The 20,236-nt window shown below is 46.1% G+C and overlaps 1 protein-coding gene and 1 pseudogene across 1 annotated transcript; both read right to left on the bottom strand.

Moving 5' to 3' along the window:
- Positions 1-3,117: 3,117 nt before the first annotated feature.
- On the bottom strand, positions 3,118-5,392 carry LOC123404163 (tyrosine-sulfated glycopeptide receptor 1-like). The gene has a single exon (XM_045098081.1). The coding sequence runs from the start codon at positions 5,304-5,306 to the stop codon at positions 3,168-3,170; it is 2,139 nt and encodes a 712-aa protein (XP_044954016.1). The 5' UTR covers positions 5,307-5,392; the 3' UTR covers positions 3,118-3,167.
- A 7,846-nt stretch (positions 5,393-13,238) lies between these two features.
- Positions 13,239-14,441, bottom strand: LOC123405133 (annotated as a pseudogene).
- Positions 14,442-20,236: the final 5,795 nt, after the last annotated feature.

Genomic DNA, 20,236 nt, shown 5'->3' on the forward strand with positions numbered 1-20,236 from the left:
ATCCCCAAATTGCTCATTCGTTGGCCGGTGGGATAGGTTGGACCCACTATTTTCAGGCTGGAGGATCACTTGTTCCAATATGGCGTCTACCATGGCAAAGTCCAGTTTCCCCGTCAACACTGCATCAACAACCTCCAAGTTTCCTTGCCGAGCCCATAATACATAGGGCGCCAAACCCTAAACCTAAAGAAATACCCTCCTTCCCGTTGGAACCGGCGGTGGCGGGGCGCTGAAGGTGGACTTTGTTTCCTGTGCTGCTTTGCATGGTTGGTGCATTCCTTGGCGCTGGTGGTGGTGGCCTTCGCTCTCCCGACTATTCACAACATCTGGTGGCGCTTCTTCCTCTGCCGGGTGGTGCTTCCCTACAGGTGGAGATCGTTTGTTGGCCTGAGCGCTGGGCCAAGTTTGTCCTGACATGGCGCGGGAAGGGCCTTGCCCACCTAGATTCGGCATAGGGCGCCTTTGTTTGACCGTTGGGTGCGTTTTGAAGTCTATAGGCGGCACGGGCCGGGCAGCCGGGCCAACGGGAGAGCCATGCAGTGGGCTTCACCATCCAGATCTCTTACTGTGGCAAGCTTCGCCTATCCTGCCCAGGGCATGTCGTGGAGGCTCCCGGTCGAGCTGGGCCCACACACCGTCAACAATGCCATGTCGTGGCTCCACGATGAATGTTGGTGAGCCTTTTCATCCTGCATGGAGAGGATTCTTTATTTCTTTTCTTGAACATAGGAGATCAGCGTATATCATTATATTAGAGAAGAGGAAAAGGGTAGATAACCCTGAGCACACGGCATTGACGACGTCGCATCTTGGCGGCGTGGCGCTGTGGAGTCTCGGCGTCCGATGCATGTAGGCGGACTCGCGCATGAAGATGCCGCTGTCAGGCGTCGTGGTGACTTCGACGGTAGGTCTGACAAGGTCGATGTGTCAGTAACTGCCCTGAAGATGGATCGGTGGAAGACGGCGGCGGCCGCCTATGAGAGTGTGCCCCAGACCCGGCAATGTGGCTTGGTTGGGGCCTCCGGTTTTAGATGTTAGGCTTTGCTGCGTGGTCTGTTTGGTATTCGGTTCGGACTATCAGCACCCCTTCATCAAATGGATAGGAGTAGCGACAGATGTTATCAAGATGGTGGCTTCAGACTTACTGATGTATTATTTTGTAAGATTTTTATGAATAATTAATAAATTAGCTACGTGCATCGTCCAGATGTAGAGGTCGGGGGTGTTCTTCCTTTTCTAAAAAAAATACCCCGAGTACACAAACACACACACCCCACAGAGTTTACATGAAAACTCGCCCACACCAGAAAAGAGAGAGCAAAACAAGCACAAACATGCCTAAGCCCTGGGCACAATGACGCTCAAGAGGGAAAGCCGTTGAGCCCCTGCCGTATCACAAAGTTGTGCCTCCTTTTTCGCCAGCAGCAAGGCAGCAGCCAAGTTAGGAACAACACCATAAAAAACACAATGATTCTGGGGTGGGCTCTCTGATTCTGGATGATGCGGTTTTTGGCGGCGATAGTATGTGTGCTGCATGTAGCACGCCATGGGTGGCGTAATGTGGTGCTCTGAGTGAGAACTTCGTCTTGACAGTTACCAGTTCCAGTGATGATGGCGCCTTTGGGCGCCGTTCCTCTGCTTGGAGGCATCGTTGAGATGTCTTTGTGTATCATGCTCCTGCTTTGTGGCGTTGTTGAGATGGCACCTTTTGGTGTCGTTCTCTTGCTTGGAGGCGTTGTTAAGGACTTCACTTCTCCACTCCTCTCTAGGTGAAAAACCTTCATCCGTTTGCTTTCTTGAAAGCGTTGCCTTAGAGACCTGGAGCCCTGGTTAATTTGGTGTTGTACGTGGCCCTACAGCTATGCAGTCTGTTGGCAGAGACTTGGCGTGGCTGGACTGCTGGGGGTCGATGGGGTTGCAACAGCGGCTGCATGAGCATGCATTTTGGTTGTCTCATACGGTTTGACCTTTAGCTCTCTCCCCCCCTCTCTCTCTCTCAGCGAAATCAAAATCCTCGGGTCATGATCGTGACCTTGTAAAACATGGTAATTAAGGCCTGGTTCTGCGATGCTAATATATTTGGGCTTAAATTTTTGTTCTGATTGTAATATGATTGATTGAATAGGTTGACATGTTAAATAGAGTGCAAAATCACATGCTTTTAGAGTTGTCTTTAATATCAACAATATCGAGGCTAACATGTCAAAAATGATATTGCTGGTCGAGTATGTGTAAACAGAATTTTAGTTGCTCATATGCTCCCTTCGTTCCACAATTATACTCCCTCCGTTCCATAACTGTTGTACTCATTGTGGTGGGTGCTTTATAATATAAAGCGGGGGGAAACCCTTTTTTGTAAAAAATATGGTAGCCAAATGGGCTTTGCATGTGGACATGTACTAGTTGATGTGAAGGCAATGGCGTCTTCTGGGAATCTTTCATCCGTTGAATCTTCCAAAATTCTACAGTTATTTCATCATATATGAAAAATCCAGTGAGCCATGTTCAATGGCGGAGACAGAGGGGGGGCCAGCAGGGGCCCTGGCCGCCCTTAATGTCACTGGTTTAAGCCTGATACTATTGTAAACACTGATATTTTTGCTGTTAAACCAGTGTATTTTAATTAACTGGCCCTCCCCAAGATGATTTAGCAACGTTTGGCCCTCCCCATTTCATTTTCCTGGCTCTGCCACTGGCCATGTTCCATATTGATCAGTTATCAAGGTACGAAAGCAAAGACAGAGCTATGGTTAAAAAAACTACTTTGCATGTGCACTCTTTCAGAAACATGTATTCTGCTAATAATATGCACATACAGCTAGGTTTGCCAACAATATTTAATTTCTAAAGATTCAGATAATACATTTTTTTCCTTTCCGGGAAGCGGATATGTTTGGGGTTGGTGGTGGTTTGCTTGGATTGTCATTGACGTTTTTTTTCCTTTCTTTTCTTTGACGTTGTCGTGGTTTTTGGCTTAATTTCTCTTATAAACCAGGTCATTCTGTATTTGTTTTTTCTCCCTTAATGAAATCGGCAGAGCTCCTGCCTTGCACGTAAAAAAAACACTTGTAAGACCTATTGCACGTAGATACAAAGATATGAACAACATGTCTGGATACCAGACCATTGCATACTTGATCAGATTACAGTGAAGTGGGCTAAGCCGCTTAGCCAAAATATCTGAATAATACTAACTGGTCATATAGCACTCCTACCGCAAAGAACACACCAAAGGCAATTACAAAGATGACCTTATTGCTGCATTGTTTTGCAGAGATGATGGAGATGGGAGGTGCTTCAACTAAATCACAATGGTTCAAAAGCAGAGAGCTGCATAGCTTTGGGTTCCCATTAAAAGTAGAAGCTTGAAATGTACTCAGCTGGCCTGTTGTTGGAATAGGTCCTTCTAGGTCGTTGTTAGAAATGTTGAACTCTGAAAGGAAGTGAAGGGTCTGCAATGACGCAGGAATTTCACCAGTCAGATGGTTATTGGACAAATCTAGCCTCTGAAGGTTAGTGAGGTTGCCGATCGTTTGTGGGATCTCTCCATAAAAATTGTTGGAACTCAAGTTTAGGTAAAGGAGTGCTTTCAGATGACCAATCTCTTGGGGGATCACACCCGTGAATTTATTCTTACCAAGATTCAACACTTTGGGCCAAGTACTGCCTATGCGGTATTGAAGCGGTGATAGATCTGTAGCATAAGTAATTACACCAAGGTCAAGGAGGCCTTGTTCCGAATAGATGCCAGCCTTATCTGATTTAAACATTGGCATCTGCATCAAGGTGATTATGATTTCCCCAGTAAGACTGTTGTTAGATACATTCAAATGAAAGAGGTGGTTTAGAGAGTTGATCCAGCTTGGCATTGGTCCTGTGAGTTGATTGCTGTACACGCCTAGTATCTTCAGATTTGTGAGCTTTGACAACCAAATAGGTATCTTTCCAGTCAACGAACAGTCGTGCACAGAGAGATATTGAAGGTTCTGGAAGCCGTCAATGACTTCATCTTGTGGCATGGCCTCATTCATGAAGTTTCTGCCAATAAGCAGGGTGCTGATGTTCCTACAGCTCTTAAGGGCATGCAAAGTTTTTGTGATGTTCGTGAAGGAGTTCCTAACAAGTGATAGGAAGGACAGGTGCTTCAGATTGCCTATTCTCAAGGAGATCTCACCATGGAAATGGTTGACCGACAACCGCAGTGCAGTCAAATTGCTGCATGAGTAAATACTTTCTGGAAGTACGCCACTTAGATTATTCCTCATGAGATCTAAACTTTTTAGATTCTGCAGCGTGGCAAAGTTTACCTTGCCTATATCTCCATTGAAGTTGTTGATCTTCAGATCAATGGTTTTGAGATTTTTGCAGTTGCTCAGAGTTGATGGCAGCTTCCCAGACATGTTATTATTACCCAAATGGAGCTCCTCCAGCCTCCTTAGCTGACCTATGGACTCTGGGATGTTGCCACTGAAATTGTTCCCTCCAAGGTCCAGGGTAAGCAGATTACTGAGTTTGACCATCTGTGCTCCATCAAGCTCTCCTTGTAAACCATTGTTGGGGAAGGAAAGGTACTCTAGCAAGGTAGCGCGAAAGATTTCAACAGGGAGAGTCCCATTTAGGTTGTTATGGCCAACCTTGAGCACTTTGAGCTTGGAGCAATCACCGAGTGTGGTGGGAATGTCACCACTCAATTGGTTGTAACAGAGGTCAAGCAAAGTCAAAGATGGTGAGCCAATGCAAAGAGAAGATGGCATGTACCCAGTGAAGCTATTATTGCTGGCGTTGAGGGCGATCAAATTCTTCATCATCTTCCATGTGGCTGATGGAAATTCTGAGCCCAACTGGTTGCTTGAGATGTTGAGTACCTGCAAAGGCCGGTCGGTGGTAACCAAAGACGGCAGTTCAGGCAGCGGTCCATTGAGCCGGCTGAAGCTGACGTCGAGGACGATGGTACTCCCAGAGGACATGAGCTCCCGTGGAAGGCCACCAAAGAAGGAGTTGTACGAGAGGTTGACATGTAGCAGGCTAGTGAGGTCGGCCAGGGATGGAGAGATGCGCCCTTCAAGTCCTTTAGATCCTAGGGAGACCTTAGTAACGGCCCCGTCTTCATTGCAGGTGATGCCTTCCCACTCGCAGCAGTCTGTCCCGTTGTCGCGCCATGACATGGCAAGGCCGCCATCTCGCGACAGCTCGGCCAGGAACCCGAGCAGGCTATGCTTGTCGTGCTCGGTGCATGCGGTGGCAGTAGAGGCCAAGATGAGCAGCAGCACGAACGTCACAACTGGAGGAACGGTGAAGGAAGGCATTGGCTGGTGTTTGTTCTCCTCGTTTTTCTGTTGCTTGAAGATTGCACACGGTGCTGGTACTAGTTATCATCTAACAGGGGATTTTATTTGCACATGAGAGCTACTGAACACCATTTATAAGATTCCTTATTTCATGTCATGGGTGCAGCTTAGTGTTGTTAGGTTGATCTCTTTCCCCAATGGGCCCAACGGCCCATTGGACCTTGACTCACGCCCTGATCGGGGGCGTCCAGCCCAAGTAAGGCTGGTGGGCCCCTGTCGCGCAGTGCTATATGTAGAGGAGGTGGGGACCGTGGCACGGGTTACGAGGTTCGCCGCCGCCACTGGTTCCCCACTCCTAACCCTAATCCGATCCAGATGGTAGCACTGAAGCCATGGAAAGTCCATCACCGTCGCCACTGGATCTCTCTCATTCCTCACCGTCGTCGCCACCTCACGATGGACGACCGGAGGGAGCTCATCGAGTTCATCACAAGGTAATTAAACTACTACTTCATCCGAACACATCTAGCCTAAGATCCACGGGATCAATCAATGGTGTCAGAGCCATGAGGCTTTAGATGTTGTTCCGGTTGCAAGAAGATACCGAAAGCGATAAAGTTTCCCCTCCCCGATATGAACCCTAGAAGAGGGCAAAGATTGAGCTGAAAAGCAAAAGAAAAAGAAAGTCACCGGATCTCCATCCGGCAAAGAAGCGCCGTCGCAAGGCCGCGCCAACCCTCTCGATCTCGACGCGCATCGGCAAGCCGAGGCGTCGGACGAAGGTACTACCTCCTCGGAGGCAAAGAATGGACCAAGATCCAAAAGAAAAACAAGGAAATAAATCGGATCGGATCCGAAAAGGCAAAAAGACACGGGATGAGGGGAACATGCAAGGAAAATCAAAGGCACCCACGGGGGGCATAAGACTTCATCACCAAATCCCTCGACGGCGGCGCGCCCATCGCAAGGCGGACGCGCCACCGGCGAGGGGGATGGCAACGGAGTTATATTCCGAGTATCGGACAAATTGACACCACGGCGGCGTGGTTGGCACTCCAACACCCCCCTTGACGGCGGCGCACTCTCCCTCAGGAGAGAGCGCGCACCGGCAAGAGGAGTGGAGGAGGCCGTCGCTGCGCAAAGGAAGAGGGGATCCTCGGTGGGGCGTGGCTGCCACCACGCGAGGAACGGCCGAGGGCCACATATGGTGCGGTTTCCGGCCGCTACGGTTAGAGAAAGAGCACGTGGAAAAGGGGGCCGAAGGCCCGATCGGACTGAGGCCGGCTCCTCACCTCCGAAGCATCTCACGGGAGGAAGGACCGCAGGCACACGCGGCGGCAGATCGACAGATCTTGCCACCGGCGGCCGGTACCTCACCTGCCACGGGACACTTAGGAATCAAGGGACCGGCCCAGAGGAAAAAGAGATCGGCGCCGCACGGCGTGGGGCTTTCAGCCGCCACGGCCACGGCCGGCGGCCACCCCAGGGCCTCTCTCGGCGGGGCGCCGCAGCCGCCGCACAAGAAGTAGTCGCCGCGGGGCTCCTCGGCGGGGCAGAAGAGCCGCCGCGCGAGGGAGGCTAGGCCACCGCGGCGAGAGCCTTGCAGGGGCATGTCTCGCTCGAGAGACAGGAGGGGGAGAGACCGAGCGGCGCTGTGGGGGAGGAAATGAATTAGGGTTTACCCCTCCCAGCCGGCTTCCCCTTTTTGTTCTGCCTATGAGCGCGGGGGGCCGTCGGATCAAAAGGGGCGGCTAGGATTGAAACCCTAGCCGCCAGCAGGCCAAACTGGGCCGAAAGAAGGCATCGGGCCGCAAGGGGGCCCAGCTAGCCGCGCCAGGCCGGCGGGAGGTAGGCCGCCCGAAGGCGCTCGGGCCGAAAGGAGAAAGGCTACAGGCCGGCCCAAGCCAGCCACTTTCTTTTAATTTTAAGCAAGTTTATTTTCTGTCTATTTTAGACAGATTTAAATAGGTTTTCTATGCATTTTTCCTACGAGAATATGTTCAGAAAAGAGGAATTAAAAAAAATGTTCAAGATTTCTGTAAAAGCAATGATGATTTTTCTGAAAAGAAAAATAAAAGGTTCCGAAAATAAAAGAAAGTTTTTCAGAAAAGAAAGTTCATGAATTTTTTAAAAAGGATTATAAAGTTCATGAATTTTAATTATGACAGAATATTTTTCTGTTATAGTAACATGTTTTCTCTGCAAAGAAAAATAAAAGGTTCTGAAAGTAAAATAAATATTTTCAGAAAGAGAAAAGTTCATGGATTTTATAAAAAGAAAAATAAAGTTCATGAATTTTTATTTTAACAGAATATTTTTCTGTAAAGGTACATGAATTTTTATATTCACGTTTTTCCGCTGCAAAGTAAAAAAGGTTTAGTCCTCCAATTAAATTGGAACCAACGGGAAAATTTAATTGGAAGAACTGTTATTAGCAAAGTCTTTCCCTTGTGGGTGAAATAAGATTCAAACAGTTTTCGCTATGACAAAAGAATGAAGTTTGTTTTAAAGTTAAAATATGGTATTGTTGTTTTCTGACCAACGTTGATGATAACAATACTATATTTGTATGAGTCATCTTATGTTTAAAGCTTAAATCTCTGATAAATTTTGTATCAAAGTGATCAATTTTTGGAGCACAGATAAAGAAACGCATATGGTTAATGATGATGATTGTTATTTCTTAAAGTTGTTCAATAAGAATACTATCATCACATTGTTTATAAGTTATATGTATTATTTCCATTTCTGCCCAACGGTGATATGGAATTAATATAGTAGGATGATGTTTTATTCTAATTCTGCCCAACGGTGATTTAGAATATTTCAGAAAGTTTTAAAAGGTTTAATGTGCATGATTTTAATCAGACCAACGTAGGGTTATTTTTATGCTCATTACCGTTGCCTATTGGCTAAGTTTTCTCAGACTAAAAGTTATTCAAGCTTTCACTCATGAAAGCGAATGTTGGGTACTAGTGACCCGAAAGATTGAAAAGAAAGGTCATAACTTGAGGGAATAAATTCTCTCTAAAGAATGGCTTCAAAAGAAAAGAACTCTTGGATATTAATTCAAGAAAAGAAAAGAGATAGATCATTGAGAGTCTTGGTTGACGAATGTCTTTCATGTACTCTCTATGATGGAGTCTCCCTTTTTCAGTCAACATGATTGAAATGAAACAAGCAACATGCATGTTTAATTTGACCAACGTCGGATCAAACATGTGTGTCAAAGATAATTCAGACTTATTTCTGAATTTGATGCAGTCAAAAGAGCCAATTATGGCATTTATGATGTCCCTTAAAGGGAATTACCCGCATGGCGGGAAAAGTCTGAGAAGAATGCCTGCGTAACCGGGTAAAGTTGACATTATATTATGTCAACAATCCGTGTATGGCGGGAGAAATTTTGGCAAAGGTCTTATCCTGTATGACAGGAGAAAGTTATGATGACTCATGTGCGGTTAATGTGTCCCACTATGGGAGAAAAGTATGGAGTAGCTATTAACCTCTCCTATTATCGACCGTACACTTTATGTGTAACGGTCATTATGTAATCACTAAATCCAGAAAGGATAAAAGTAACAGACGAACCTAAAGACAAGAATGATATGCAAGTGTGACTTGCAAAAGAGACAATGATAAAGAACTCTGTTGAGTTTCTGAAATGAAATGAGGAAAAAGTACTCCCATACTAGTTAACTTATAACTTCATTTTACATGAAGTGATAAGATGAATGAGCTAGATAATCGAAGTTTCCTCATTTCACAAGAGCTATGAATGGGTTTCGAAATTGTGGCAGAAAAGTTCTTGCCACATTTCGAGGGGGAGATAGAGACATGAAATACATTGTAGTGTATTTCATGACTCCTCTGTACTTTAGATGATGTGATGCACATTATGCATCTAAAGTGATCCATTAATGAAGAATATGATTGTCAAGGGGAGTACGACAGTCATCTGAATACCGTCATTATGATACCCCTAAAGAAAAGAAACAATTGTATTTTCGGATCTTTTATAGTTCCGAAAGCAGACTAAGGAATACAACGGTGGTGCTTAAAGTGCCCTAAATAAGAAAGTTTAAAGATACGCCATTTCTTCAGTGAAGATGGAGTAATCTGGGGGAGCATGTTGTATGACCTATACAACACATGTTATTAGCTCTACAAGGGATCTTGTGATACAGGTCCCTGTAAAACCTATTGACTTTTGGAAATGGGTGACTATAAAATGAATTTGCCTCTTGGCAATGACAGAGCAACGACAACCCCATATGAAATAAGTGCCAGTACCTGAGATTTTGATGGTCTCTAGGCATGTGAAAATAAGATACTTGTGACTGCTATAAAGTCTATGTTAGTGAAATTCCATCATTTGAATTTCACTAACATAGACTTTATGAAGGGTCCACAAGGCAAATGTGACTCCAAAGGAAATATGTAAATCTGTGAAACATGACATAAACCGAAAGATTTTGTGCAAAGAAAATGAGAGGACAATTGCATTCTTGCAAAGTTATAGAATGGGAAATTCGTTTCCCAATTCCTATGCATGTGGATGATGTCCTACTTGCTAGTGGTGATGTCAATCTACTGCAGGAGGAGAAAAGAAGTTCTTGTCCTCAAAGTTCAAAAGAATAAAAGGGGTATTAGGAATGTCGCATGGACATGCTAAGAAAGATCTCTAAAGCATGCATACGAGAAAACCTACGCCTGTTCTTATAGTCAAGGGTAATGGAAGTGGAAACTATGGTGTTCCAAAAGTTAATAAGAAAAGATTGTAAACGGATATGGTACCATATGCTTCAGTTGTTGGAAGCTCAAGAAATTACCCTGACACATTTCTCGTATATATCCGGGTTGTTTTGACAATGTCCAGTCCATAGATAAATCAATGGAATGGATTCAAAGATATCGGCCTCATGCTGAAAGAAATAAGTGCTCTCAAAACATTGTGAGTACAAAGGAGGAATTGTGAAATGTATAGCGAAATCCACAATTGTCGCTAACTTTCATACTCGGAGTTTTGTGTGGAAAATCTCCAAATGAGTAAAACGATTGTCATCAATGTGATGCAATGATATGTTATAACTTGATATGAGGCTGAGGGACGGGCAACATGGTTAAGGCTACCTGTACCCGGAGTTGATAATGGTTGACAACAACGATAACCATTTTAAATTCTTTCGCTCCTGTCACGACGAGTCAAGTGTTGATGCCAAACACACTGACAAAGAGTTACGCGTTGTGAAGGAGAAAATCCGGAATTATGGAAAAATGCTTGAAAGCATAAAAGTGACAAACAAGTGTTTGTAGATCTGCTTATCAAAGGCTTACCGCCGAGTGTGTTCGGAGAACACACAGTCGACATGGATTTTATGGTATAGTCTAATATTTCCGGACAATAAAGGGCCCAAGGTTAAAGAATCTGTCTTAAAATAGAGAGGTACATTGTGACTGTCTGATTCCATCGGCAATTGAGCCGTGACGATGAAACATGCCCTATGTGTTGATCTGTTACGAAACGGGTAAAGTTAAAAGCATACGATGAGATCAAGGGGGAGATAAAGGACCTTGACTCACGCCCTGATCGGGGGCGTCCAGCCCAAGTAAGACTGGTGGCCCCATGTCGCGCAGTGCTATATGTAGAGGAGGTAGGGACCGTGGCACGGGTTACGAGGTTCGCCGCCGCCACTGGTTCCCCACTCCTAACCCTAATCCGATCCAGAGGGTAGCACTGAAGCGATGGGAAGTCCATCACCGCCGCCACTGGATCTCTCTCCTTCCTCACCGTCGTCGCCACCTCACGATGAACGACCGAAGGGAGCTCATCGAGTTCAAGGTAATTAAACTACTACTTCATCCGAACACATCTAGCCCACGGGATCAATCAAGTGTCTCATCGATGCACTCAATCAGCAACGGTCGGTTGGTGCACAGATGCAATCAATCAGTTATCTCATCGCCCCTAGCTACATTCAAGGTTATGTTTACATGGTTGAAGATTATAAGGGTTGACACGGGCGTCGGGCGGAACCCTAAAACCACCACCAGCGTCTTCCCTTTCACCGTCGCCGGAGGATTCAGCCAGGCTAAGCCCGTGGCTCGTGGGGCTGAGGCGGTGTTCCTTTCCTCGTGGAACAACGGGCGGTCCCTGCTTCGAGATGATGGCTTGGTTTGCGGCGGCGGCGTTATGGGAGCTGGGGGTGTGCGTCTTGTGGTGCTGTGGCAAGCTTGGTGGCCATGCGGTGGTGTTCATGGGTGGGCGGACCCGAGCGGGCCTGCGGCTGGTCGCTCGCGTTGCTGTCGTCTTTGCCACTTGAGGGCGTGCGGTGGAGGTCGGCTGCATGATGCGCTGCTTCAGTGTCGGTTGGATGCAAACGGTGTGCGCGATGCAATGAATGTGGTGCCGGCTGTGCAGGTTGTGTTGGCGCTCTACATGGGCTTGCTTTGTCAGGGGCAACGGCGATGCCGGCTGTGCTCCGTGTCAGGGAGTGCGGAGCGTGTGTCGGCTCCAGATCTGGTGGTTGTCCTCTTGCTCATCTTCAGAGTGGTACTTGTCCGCTCCTCTTCAGACATGCCTTCTTTCTCCGGTGTCAACGAGGTCGTCCAACATGCTAGTGGCAGGCATGACCGAACATGCTTGTGGCATGCACAACCGATGCGGCAGATTGAAATGCTCTTTGAGGATGTAGTGGCCAAGTCGAAGTCGTTGGGTGATGAGCACGACTGACGATGTATGTTGATGTCACGTTTATCAGTGATGTGCTTTTCTGTTTGTGTTGTGTTCTCGGGCCTTTTGTCATTTTCGTATATCTTGTGGTACTTTAGACCTAGTTTAGCTAGGTGTGGTGTGCCCTTTGTGCCGGTTTTCGTTCGATTTTTCTTAAATAATCCGAGCAGTTTCAGCCACCGGTTTCTTCTTGTGCAATGGAATCACAGCACTTCTCGTGCTAACTTTCATCAAAAAAATGTTAATTACTAATTCGCTCATCATGACCAACCTATTTATTGCGTTGCTACCCAATAGTACTAGTGGCAGACTGGCATTGATAGCCTGGCTAGTTTTGGGCCCGTTGAGGTTTACAGGGAATTTGCTCACCCAACTGTTTGGAATTTGCTCACCCTACTGTTTGGAATTTGCTCATCCTACTGTTTGTATACATGGATATGGTAAGTACGGATTGTACCCAAATATACTAATTCTCCTGGGCTGGATTTCTTTTGATAAATAATGCAGAATGGTACCGGTTACACCACATGATTTGTTTTCCATACTTTAATGCGGTGGCGAGTCCAGTTCTGGAAATCAGAGTCAAATGCTCAATCAGAGAGGTACATCATGCTTGGTCTTAAATTTTTTAATTATTTTTTCATTGTTTCTTGCATGATGGGAAGTGTTCGGTTAGGTGTCCTCTTTGCAAATTGTGATTCAGCATGATGTTGTTCCGGTTTTTCTTCGTGCTCACAGCTCACTGTTGGTACTACTCTCTTCTCAATCTATGCTTCAGCCTGATGGTGTTCCGGTTCTCCTTAGTGCTCACAGCTCACTGTTAGTATGTTTAGTTCTTATTACCATACTTAAATTTATCTATTTTGCTATCACTTTTAGCACCGCTTTCATTTCTCGATTTGGTGACATGTAAGGTAATGATTTCAATCAATCTTCAACACTGAAATTATCAAGTTCATTTACGATTTATAAATGCTTTACTACCGATATCTTCATGTAAAATCATTTTTTTCATTGCCAGATTCTATGTACTTGTTTTTCTTGTCATTAATAAAGGAAGTTTTTCTATTCACTACCTCTATATATTAGCTCATAAATTTCTCTTTTACATCACGGAGAAAGAAAAAAAAGAAATTTTCTCTACCATCGATTATCTAATCCATTATGAAACTGAGGTTATGTCTAGCCAAAGAGTCTTTTTTTTTTTTTTTGAATTTTTAGCCAAAGAGTCTTGGTAAGCATAATTGATCTAAGAGTACACCTAGTGCAAAGAACACACCAAATGCAATGGCAAACATGACCTTGTATCCTTGTTCTGTGGAGCCTTTAGGCACTTCTATTGAATGACAGTTGTGAATGAGTATAGAGGCACATAGCTTCGGGTTTCCGTCGAAGCTCGTGCTCGGAAAGGTATCAAACTGGCCTCCATGTGGAACAGACCCTTCCAGGTCATTATTGGAAATGTTGAATCTAGAAAGGAAGTCTAGATTATTCAGCGCACCTGGAATTGTACCTGTGAGATGATTGTTTGACAGATCTAGCACCTCCAGGTTTGTGAGATTAGAGATCGTTCGTGGGATCTCTCCAGACAATCTGTTGAAGCCCAAAATGAGTGACACAAGTGCCTTTAACTGTCCAATCTCTGGGGGTATCACACCTGTTAAGTTGTTGTTGCCTAGATTCATCATCGCTGGGAATGCACCTAGAGTGTAGTATCGAGGTGACGGACCGCTGTAAGTAGGCAGCTCAGAGCCCTTTGGGTCTAAACTTGTCTTGATTGTATCCGATTTCAGCACTGGCATCTCCATCAAGCCTGCTGGAATCTCCCTCATGAGGCCGTTGTTTGATAGGTCTATGTGGAATAGGAAGTTTAAGGTGCTGATCCAAACCGGAATAGTTCCGGTTAGCTCATTGTTAAACAGGAATAACATCTCCAGATCTCTGAGATTTGATATCCAAAGAGGTATCTTCCCAAACAACTGACAATCTTCAATGCCAAGAACCTTAAGATTCTCAAAACCATCAATTGTTTCATCCCCGGGTATTTCCTCATTTCTGAAGTTGCTCCCAGTAAGCAAGGTGGTGAGATTACTAGAACCCTTGAGGATTTGAAGTGCACTCTTAATATTTGTGAAATAGTTTCCAGCAAGTGATAGTACGATTAGGGACTTCAGGTGACGCGCTCTGGGCTAGAGCTGGCCATGTAACTTATTGAAAGATAACTGTAACACATTCAGTTTGTTGCACAAGTAGATACTCTCTGGAATTATGCCAGTGAAGTTGTTCAACCCAACATCCAAGGTTTTCAGACTGGAGAGGGTGGAGAAATTAATCTTGCCAAGCTCCCCACTGAGTTCATTGTTGTTGAGGTTCATGGAGATTACTGCCTGTTTTTCTTTTCCACGGCATGCTAGCTGCATTTCACACCATTGATATATCAATCATGGGGCTAGGATTTTAGAGTGAATTCCAGTTTTTATCCAGCAGTTTTTATCCATGTTTAACATTTTTTCATCTGAATTACCCCATTTAGCGGATTTTATTGCACGTTTTTACCCTTTTTAAGTTTTTTAGGTTGCAAATTGTTCCTCTAGTTCCTTTGCGAGACAAAGTGTCGATGAAGTTATTCCTCCATGTGCAGCCCAAGTGCTTAACGTGCGTCCTGGGCGAAAGTATCTTGTCGACTACAGTAGATATTAGTCAAGGCTTTGTTGTTCAGATTGATAGGGATTTTTTGAGCAAAAACGCTGCTATATCTTCGTCATCAGTCGTGTGGTGCTTCATGGGCTCAGGAACCCGGATATGAACAGTTGAACACACCTAAGTAGCACAATGAATTCCTGGGTTTCGATACAAAATCATGTGGGATTCAGAAGAACGATGGAAAACAGCTGGATGGACAAAATGGAATCTTCTTAGAGCATCTCCAACAGCCGCGCTACCCGCGGCGTGTTAAAAAAGAGTTTGCAGTGCGCCGTTTGCCTGTTTTGGCGCGGCGGCCAGCGCTGGCTTCAGCAGGCGCGCTAAAATGCAGCGCCCACGCATAGCTCCAGCCGGCGCGTTAAAATGCAGCGCGCGCGAGCAGCCGGTGCTTGCCATATGTTGCATGTTTGACACATTTTGAACACAAAATGAATTTCAAACAAAGTTCATAATGACATAAAAAGTTCATGCCCACAAGATCAGCCAACCAAGTTCATGCCCACATAAAAAGTTCACACCAACGAATGGCCCATCAAGAATCAAGCCTCGTCCTCATCTTCCTCTTCCTCTTCCTCCGATTCATCATCCGAAGCGGTTTCTTCCTCCTCTTAATTGTCACGCGCGGTGTTGGCAAGATCATGCGAAGGTGTTGGCACACCGAAAGACATGTCGCCCATGGCGCCCGGAGGTGCTCCGAAGCCTCCCATGAGAGACGCAAAACTCATGCCGTCCGGAGGTGCTCCGAAGCCATCCATGCCTCCTATGGTCTCCATGGTAGCTCCAAAGCCACCCATGGCACCCATGCCGCCAATGCCACCGCCACCCATGCCGCCAATGCCGCCTGGAGGTGCTCCGAAGCCACCGATGGCACCCATGCCGCCAATGCCACCGCCACCCATGCCACGAATCATGGCTCTTTTTTGGATCAAGACTTCTCCACGGGTAAGATTGATATACTCCTTTTGCGCCTCATTGAGAGTAGATCTGTCCAAGAAGAACAAGTACTTCTCCCATTCCAACAACCTAGATCGCTCCTCCATGCCCACCTTCCTCTCCTCCAATGTCACCTTCCTCTCCTCAGCCGCGACATCTTGGGTCCTTGCCATCTTCCTCACCCTAGTCGCTTCTTTTCTTGCCTTCACGATAGCTTACATAGCATTTTTGAGCTCATCATCCCCTTTCATCTTCTTCTTTTCTTTTGCGTCTTTCTTGCACCCACCCGATCGTTTTTGCTTCGAGTATGAAACTGAGTTTGGTGTAGGGCTTCTCTTACCGTCATCACTTGATGCCTCCTCCTCATCATGATCCAACTCAATTGTTTGCTTGCGTTTGTTGCTCTCATCAACATCATCGATGCCGTCACGCTTCTTCCATTTCTCATCATCCTTCAATTCTTCATAACAATGAGGCAAGGTAAATGGTCTCCCTTTCTTGGTCTTCTTCTCCTCTCATTTGAACAAGTTTTGTGCAATATTGAACTACAAAAAAACAAAACAAGTTAGCAATACAAACACCAAGAACAAACATGATGAACATGGATGAAATGGCACTTACCCTATCTACTGTTAGAGTTATAATATAAGTCATGTACCTCTTTGTATTTATCCCGTTGTATAAGGGGTTTCCTGCATATGTTCCACACCTGTACATGTATATATATATCGGTCTATGACCTCATGGGAATACAAGTTGCTTATTCCTAACATGGTATTAGAGCTAGGTGGTTGCTCGTGGCCGTATTTCTCTCATGGAGGCGCTTTCTGAGATTCGTGCTGAGGAGACCCGCTTACGTGGTGCTAGTTTGCTGGAGGTTCCCTCTATGCTCGCTGCTCGGGCTCCTTCTACTCCACCTGCTGCACCGACCCCTTCTCATTCGAGTGCTTCGCCGCTCTTGCCCACTCCTTCTGGAGGCTCAGGTCGCCCCCGTCCACATTGCGGCTACTGCAACAATGATGATCATATTGAGTCCCAGTGCTACACGAAGAGGAAACACCTGCGCAAGGCGCGATCATCATCTCCAGGGACTTCGTCATCTACCTCGACAGCTTCAGCTATCGCTTTGACTGAGCAGGATATTCTGAAACTTAAGCGTCTGCTCGCTGCTTCAGGTTCTTCCTCGACGGGTACTGCTGGTTCTGTGACTGATGCTTCCCGCACTGAGCAAACACCTTCTACACAGTCAGGTACATCCCCATGGGTTCTGGACTCTGGAGCTTCTTTTCATATGTCCTCTCATTCTTCCACTCTCTCCTCTCTTCGATCGCTTGATTCTCCTGTTCATGTCCTCACTGCTGATGGTACTCTTCTTTTTGTCGTTAGCAGAGGCAATCTTACCACTCCTTATTTTGTTCCTGATGTTGCTCATGTTCCTCGACTTACCATGAATCTGTTTTCTGCTGGTCAACTTACTGATTCTGGTTGTTGCGTCATCCTTGACGTTGACTCTTGTTCTGTCCAGGACCGTCGAACGCATACTCTGGTTGGGGCTGGCCCTCGCCAGCGTGATTCTCAGGGTCTTTGGGAGTTGGACTGGCTTCATGTTCCTTCCGCTGCCACCACTATCGCCAGTTCCTCCGCTTCGGTCGCCTCAGCTACTGGTTCCTTCCAGCAGTGGCGTCATCGAGTTGGTCATCTGTGTGGTTCTCGTTTGTCGTCTTTAGTTCGTCGAGGTCTTCTGGGGTCTATTTCAGGAGATGTCTCTTTAGAGTGTCAGGGTTGTCGTCTTGGCAAGCAGATTCAGTTACCATATTCACATAGTGAGTTAGTGTCTAAGCGTCCTTTTGATTTAGTCCATTCTGATGTATGGGGTTCGGCTCCCTTCGCTTCGAAAGGGGTCATAAATACTATATTATTTTCATAGATGACTTCTCTCGTTACACATGGCTTTATTTCATGACTTCTCGTAGTGAGGTGTTGTCTATTTACAAGCGTTTTGCTGCCATGGTTCATACTCAATTCTCTTCGCCCATTCGTGTGTTTCGTAATGACTCTGTTGGCGAGTATATCTCTAAGATGCTGCGTGGTGTTCTTGCTGAGCAAGGGGCTCTCTCTCAATTCTCTTGTCCTGGTGCTCACGCTCAGAATGGCGTGGCTGAGCGCAAGCATCGTCATCTTCTTGAGACGGCTCGTGCATTGATGATTGCTTCCTCTCTCCCGCCTCATTTTTGGGCTGAGGCAGTCTCCACCTCCACCTACTCATCAATCTATAGCCTTCCGCTGCTCTACAGGGTGGTGTTCCTTTCGAGCATCTTTTTGATCGTTCTCCTGATTATTCGATGCTTTGCTTGTTTGGTTGTGTTTGCTATGTTCTTCTTGCCCCTCGCGAACGCACCAAACTGACCGCTCGGTCTGTTGAGTGTGTCTTCTTAGGCTATAGTGATGAGCATAAGGGATATCGTTGTTGGGATCCTATCGTTCGTCACATGCGTATCTCTCGGGATGTGACTTTTGATGAGTCTCGTCCCTTCTACCCACGCTCATCTTCCTCGACCTTTTTAGTGGAGGATATCTCTTTCCTCACTTTTCCTGACACCCCTATCACCCTCGTTGAGCCTTTGCCTATTCGTTCCGCTCCCTCTGCTTCTCCACCTCTAGTTGATTTGCCGCCGACGTCTTCCATGGTCTCCTCACCTAGCATGCCACCAGATTCTACACCTTCATCTTCGATGACTTCTTCGTCGCCACTCCCCGATTCTACCTTGGCAATTCCTCCTTCCATTGTTCCATATTTTCCTCAGTGTTACACTCGTCGTTCACGTCCTGTGGATGCCTCTGTGGATGTGTCGTCATCCTCGTCTCAGCCTACTTATGGCTTGCGTTCTCGTCCTCGTCCGCCTGTTGATCGTTTTGGGTTTCCCACGTCGGTGCTGCTGTTCTTGAGCCGACTTCTTATCGCCAAGCTGTTGTTCATCCTGAATGGCAGTTTGCGATGGCAGAGGAGATTGCTGCTCTTGAACGCACTGGTACATGGGAACTTGTTTCCCTTCCTTCCGGAGTCCGTCCCATCAGTTGTAAGTGGGTCTACAAGGTTAAGACTCGCTCCGATGGTTCTCTTGAGCGTCACAAAGCTCGTTTTGTGGTTCGTGGTTTTCAGCAGGAGCATGGTCGTGATTATGACGAGACTTTTGCTCCTGTGGCTCATATGACCACTGTTCGTACACTTCTTGTCATGGCCTCTGCACGCCACTGGTCTATATCACAACTTGATGTTAAGAATGCCTCTCTTAATGGTGAGCTGCGTGAGGAGGTGTACATGCAGCCACCACCTGGGTATTCTGTTCCTGATGGCATGGTATGTCGTCTTCGTCGCTCTCTCTATGACCTTAAGCAAGCCCCCGCGCCTGGTTTGAGCGTTTTGCCTCTGTGATGACTGTCGCTGGTTTTTCAGCAAGTGCTCATGATCCAGCATTGTTTATTCACCTTTCTCCTCGTGGTCGGACTCTTCTTCTTCTCTATGTTGATGACATGATCATCACTGGGGATGACCCCAAGTATATTGCCTTTGTAAAGGCCCGTCTTAGTGAGCAGTTTCTTATGTCTGATCTTGGACCTCTTCGCTACTTTCTTGGGATTGAAGTCTCTTCTACCTCTGATGGCTTTTTTATATCCCAGGAAAAGTATATTCAGGATCTTGCTCATGCTGCTCTCACTGACGAGCGCATTGTTGAGTCTCCTATGGAGCTCAATGTTCACCTCCGTGCTACTGATAGTGGTCCCCTGCCTGACCCGACGCGTTATCTTCATCTTGTTGGCAGTCTTGTCTATCTAGCTGTCACTCATGCGGATATCTCTTATCCGGTTCATATTCTGAGTCAGTTCGTCTCCGCTCCCACATTGGTTCACTATAGTCATCTGTTGGAAATATGCCCTAGAGGCAATAATAAAATGGTTGTTATCATATTTCCTTGTTCATGGTAATCGTCTATTGTTCATGCTATAATTGTATTAACAGGAAACAGTAATACATGTGTGAATAAATAGATCACAATGTGTCCCTAGCAAGCCTCTAGTTGGCTAGCTCGTTAGTCAATAGATGATCATGGTTTCCTAATCTTGGGCATTAGATGTCATTGATAACGGGATCACATCATTGGGAGAATGATGTGATGGACAAGACCCAATCCTAAGCATAGCACTAGATCGTATTGTTCGTATGCTAAAGCTTTTCTAATGTCAAGTATCTTTTCCTTCGACCGTGAGATTGTGCAACTCCCGGATACCGTAGGAGTGCTTTGGGTGTATCAAACGTCACAACGTAACTGGGTGACTATAAAGGTGCACTACGGGTATCTCTGAAAGTGTCTGTTGGGTTGGTACGAATCGAGATCGGGATTTGTCACTCCGTGTGACGGAGAGGTATCTCTGGGCCCACTCGGTAGAACATCATCATGAGCTCAATGTGACTAAGGAGTTAGTCACATGATGACGTGCTACGAAACGAATAAAGAGACTTACCGGTAACAAGATTGAACAAGGTATAGGTATACCGACGATCGAATCTCGGGCAAGTTCT

This window comes from Hordeum vulgare, chromosome 6H, assembly GCF_904849725.1.
Source record: "Hordeum vulgare subsp. vulgare chromosome 6H, MorexV3_pseudomolecules_assembly, whole genome shotgun sequence".
NCBI lineage: Eukaryota > Viridiplantae > Streptophyta > Magnoliopsida > Poales > Poaceae > Hordeum > Hordeum vulgare.

Bases quoted from the DNA above. Each gene is read 5' to 3' on its own strand.
- LOC123404163 (XM_045098081.1), bottom strand. From the start codon at position 5,306: ATGCCTTCCTTCACCGTTCCTCCAGTTGTGACGTTCGTGCTGCTGCTC.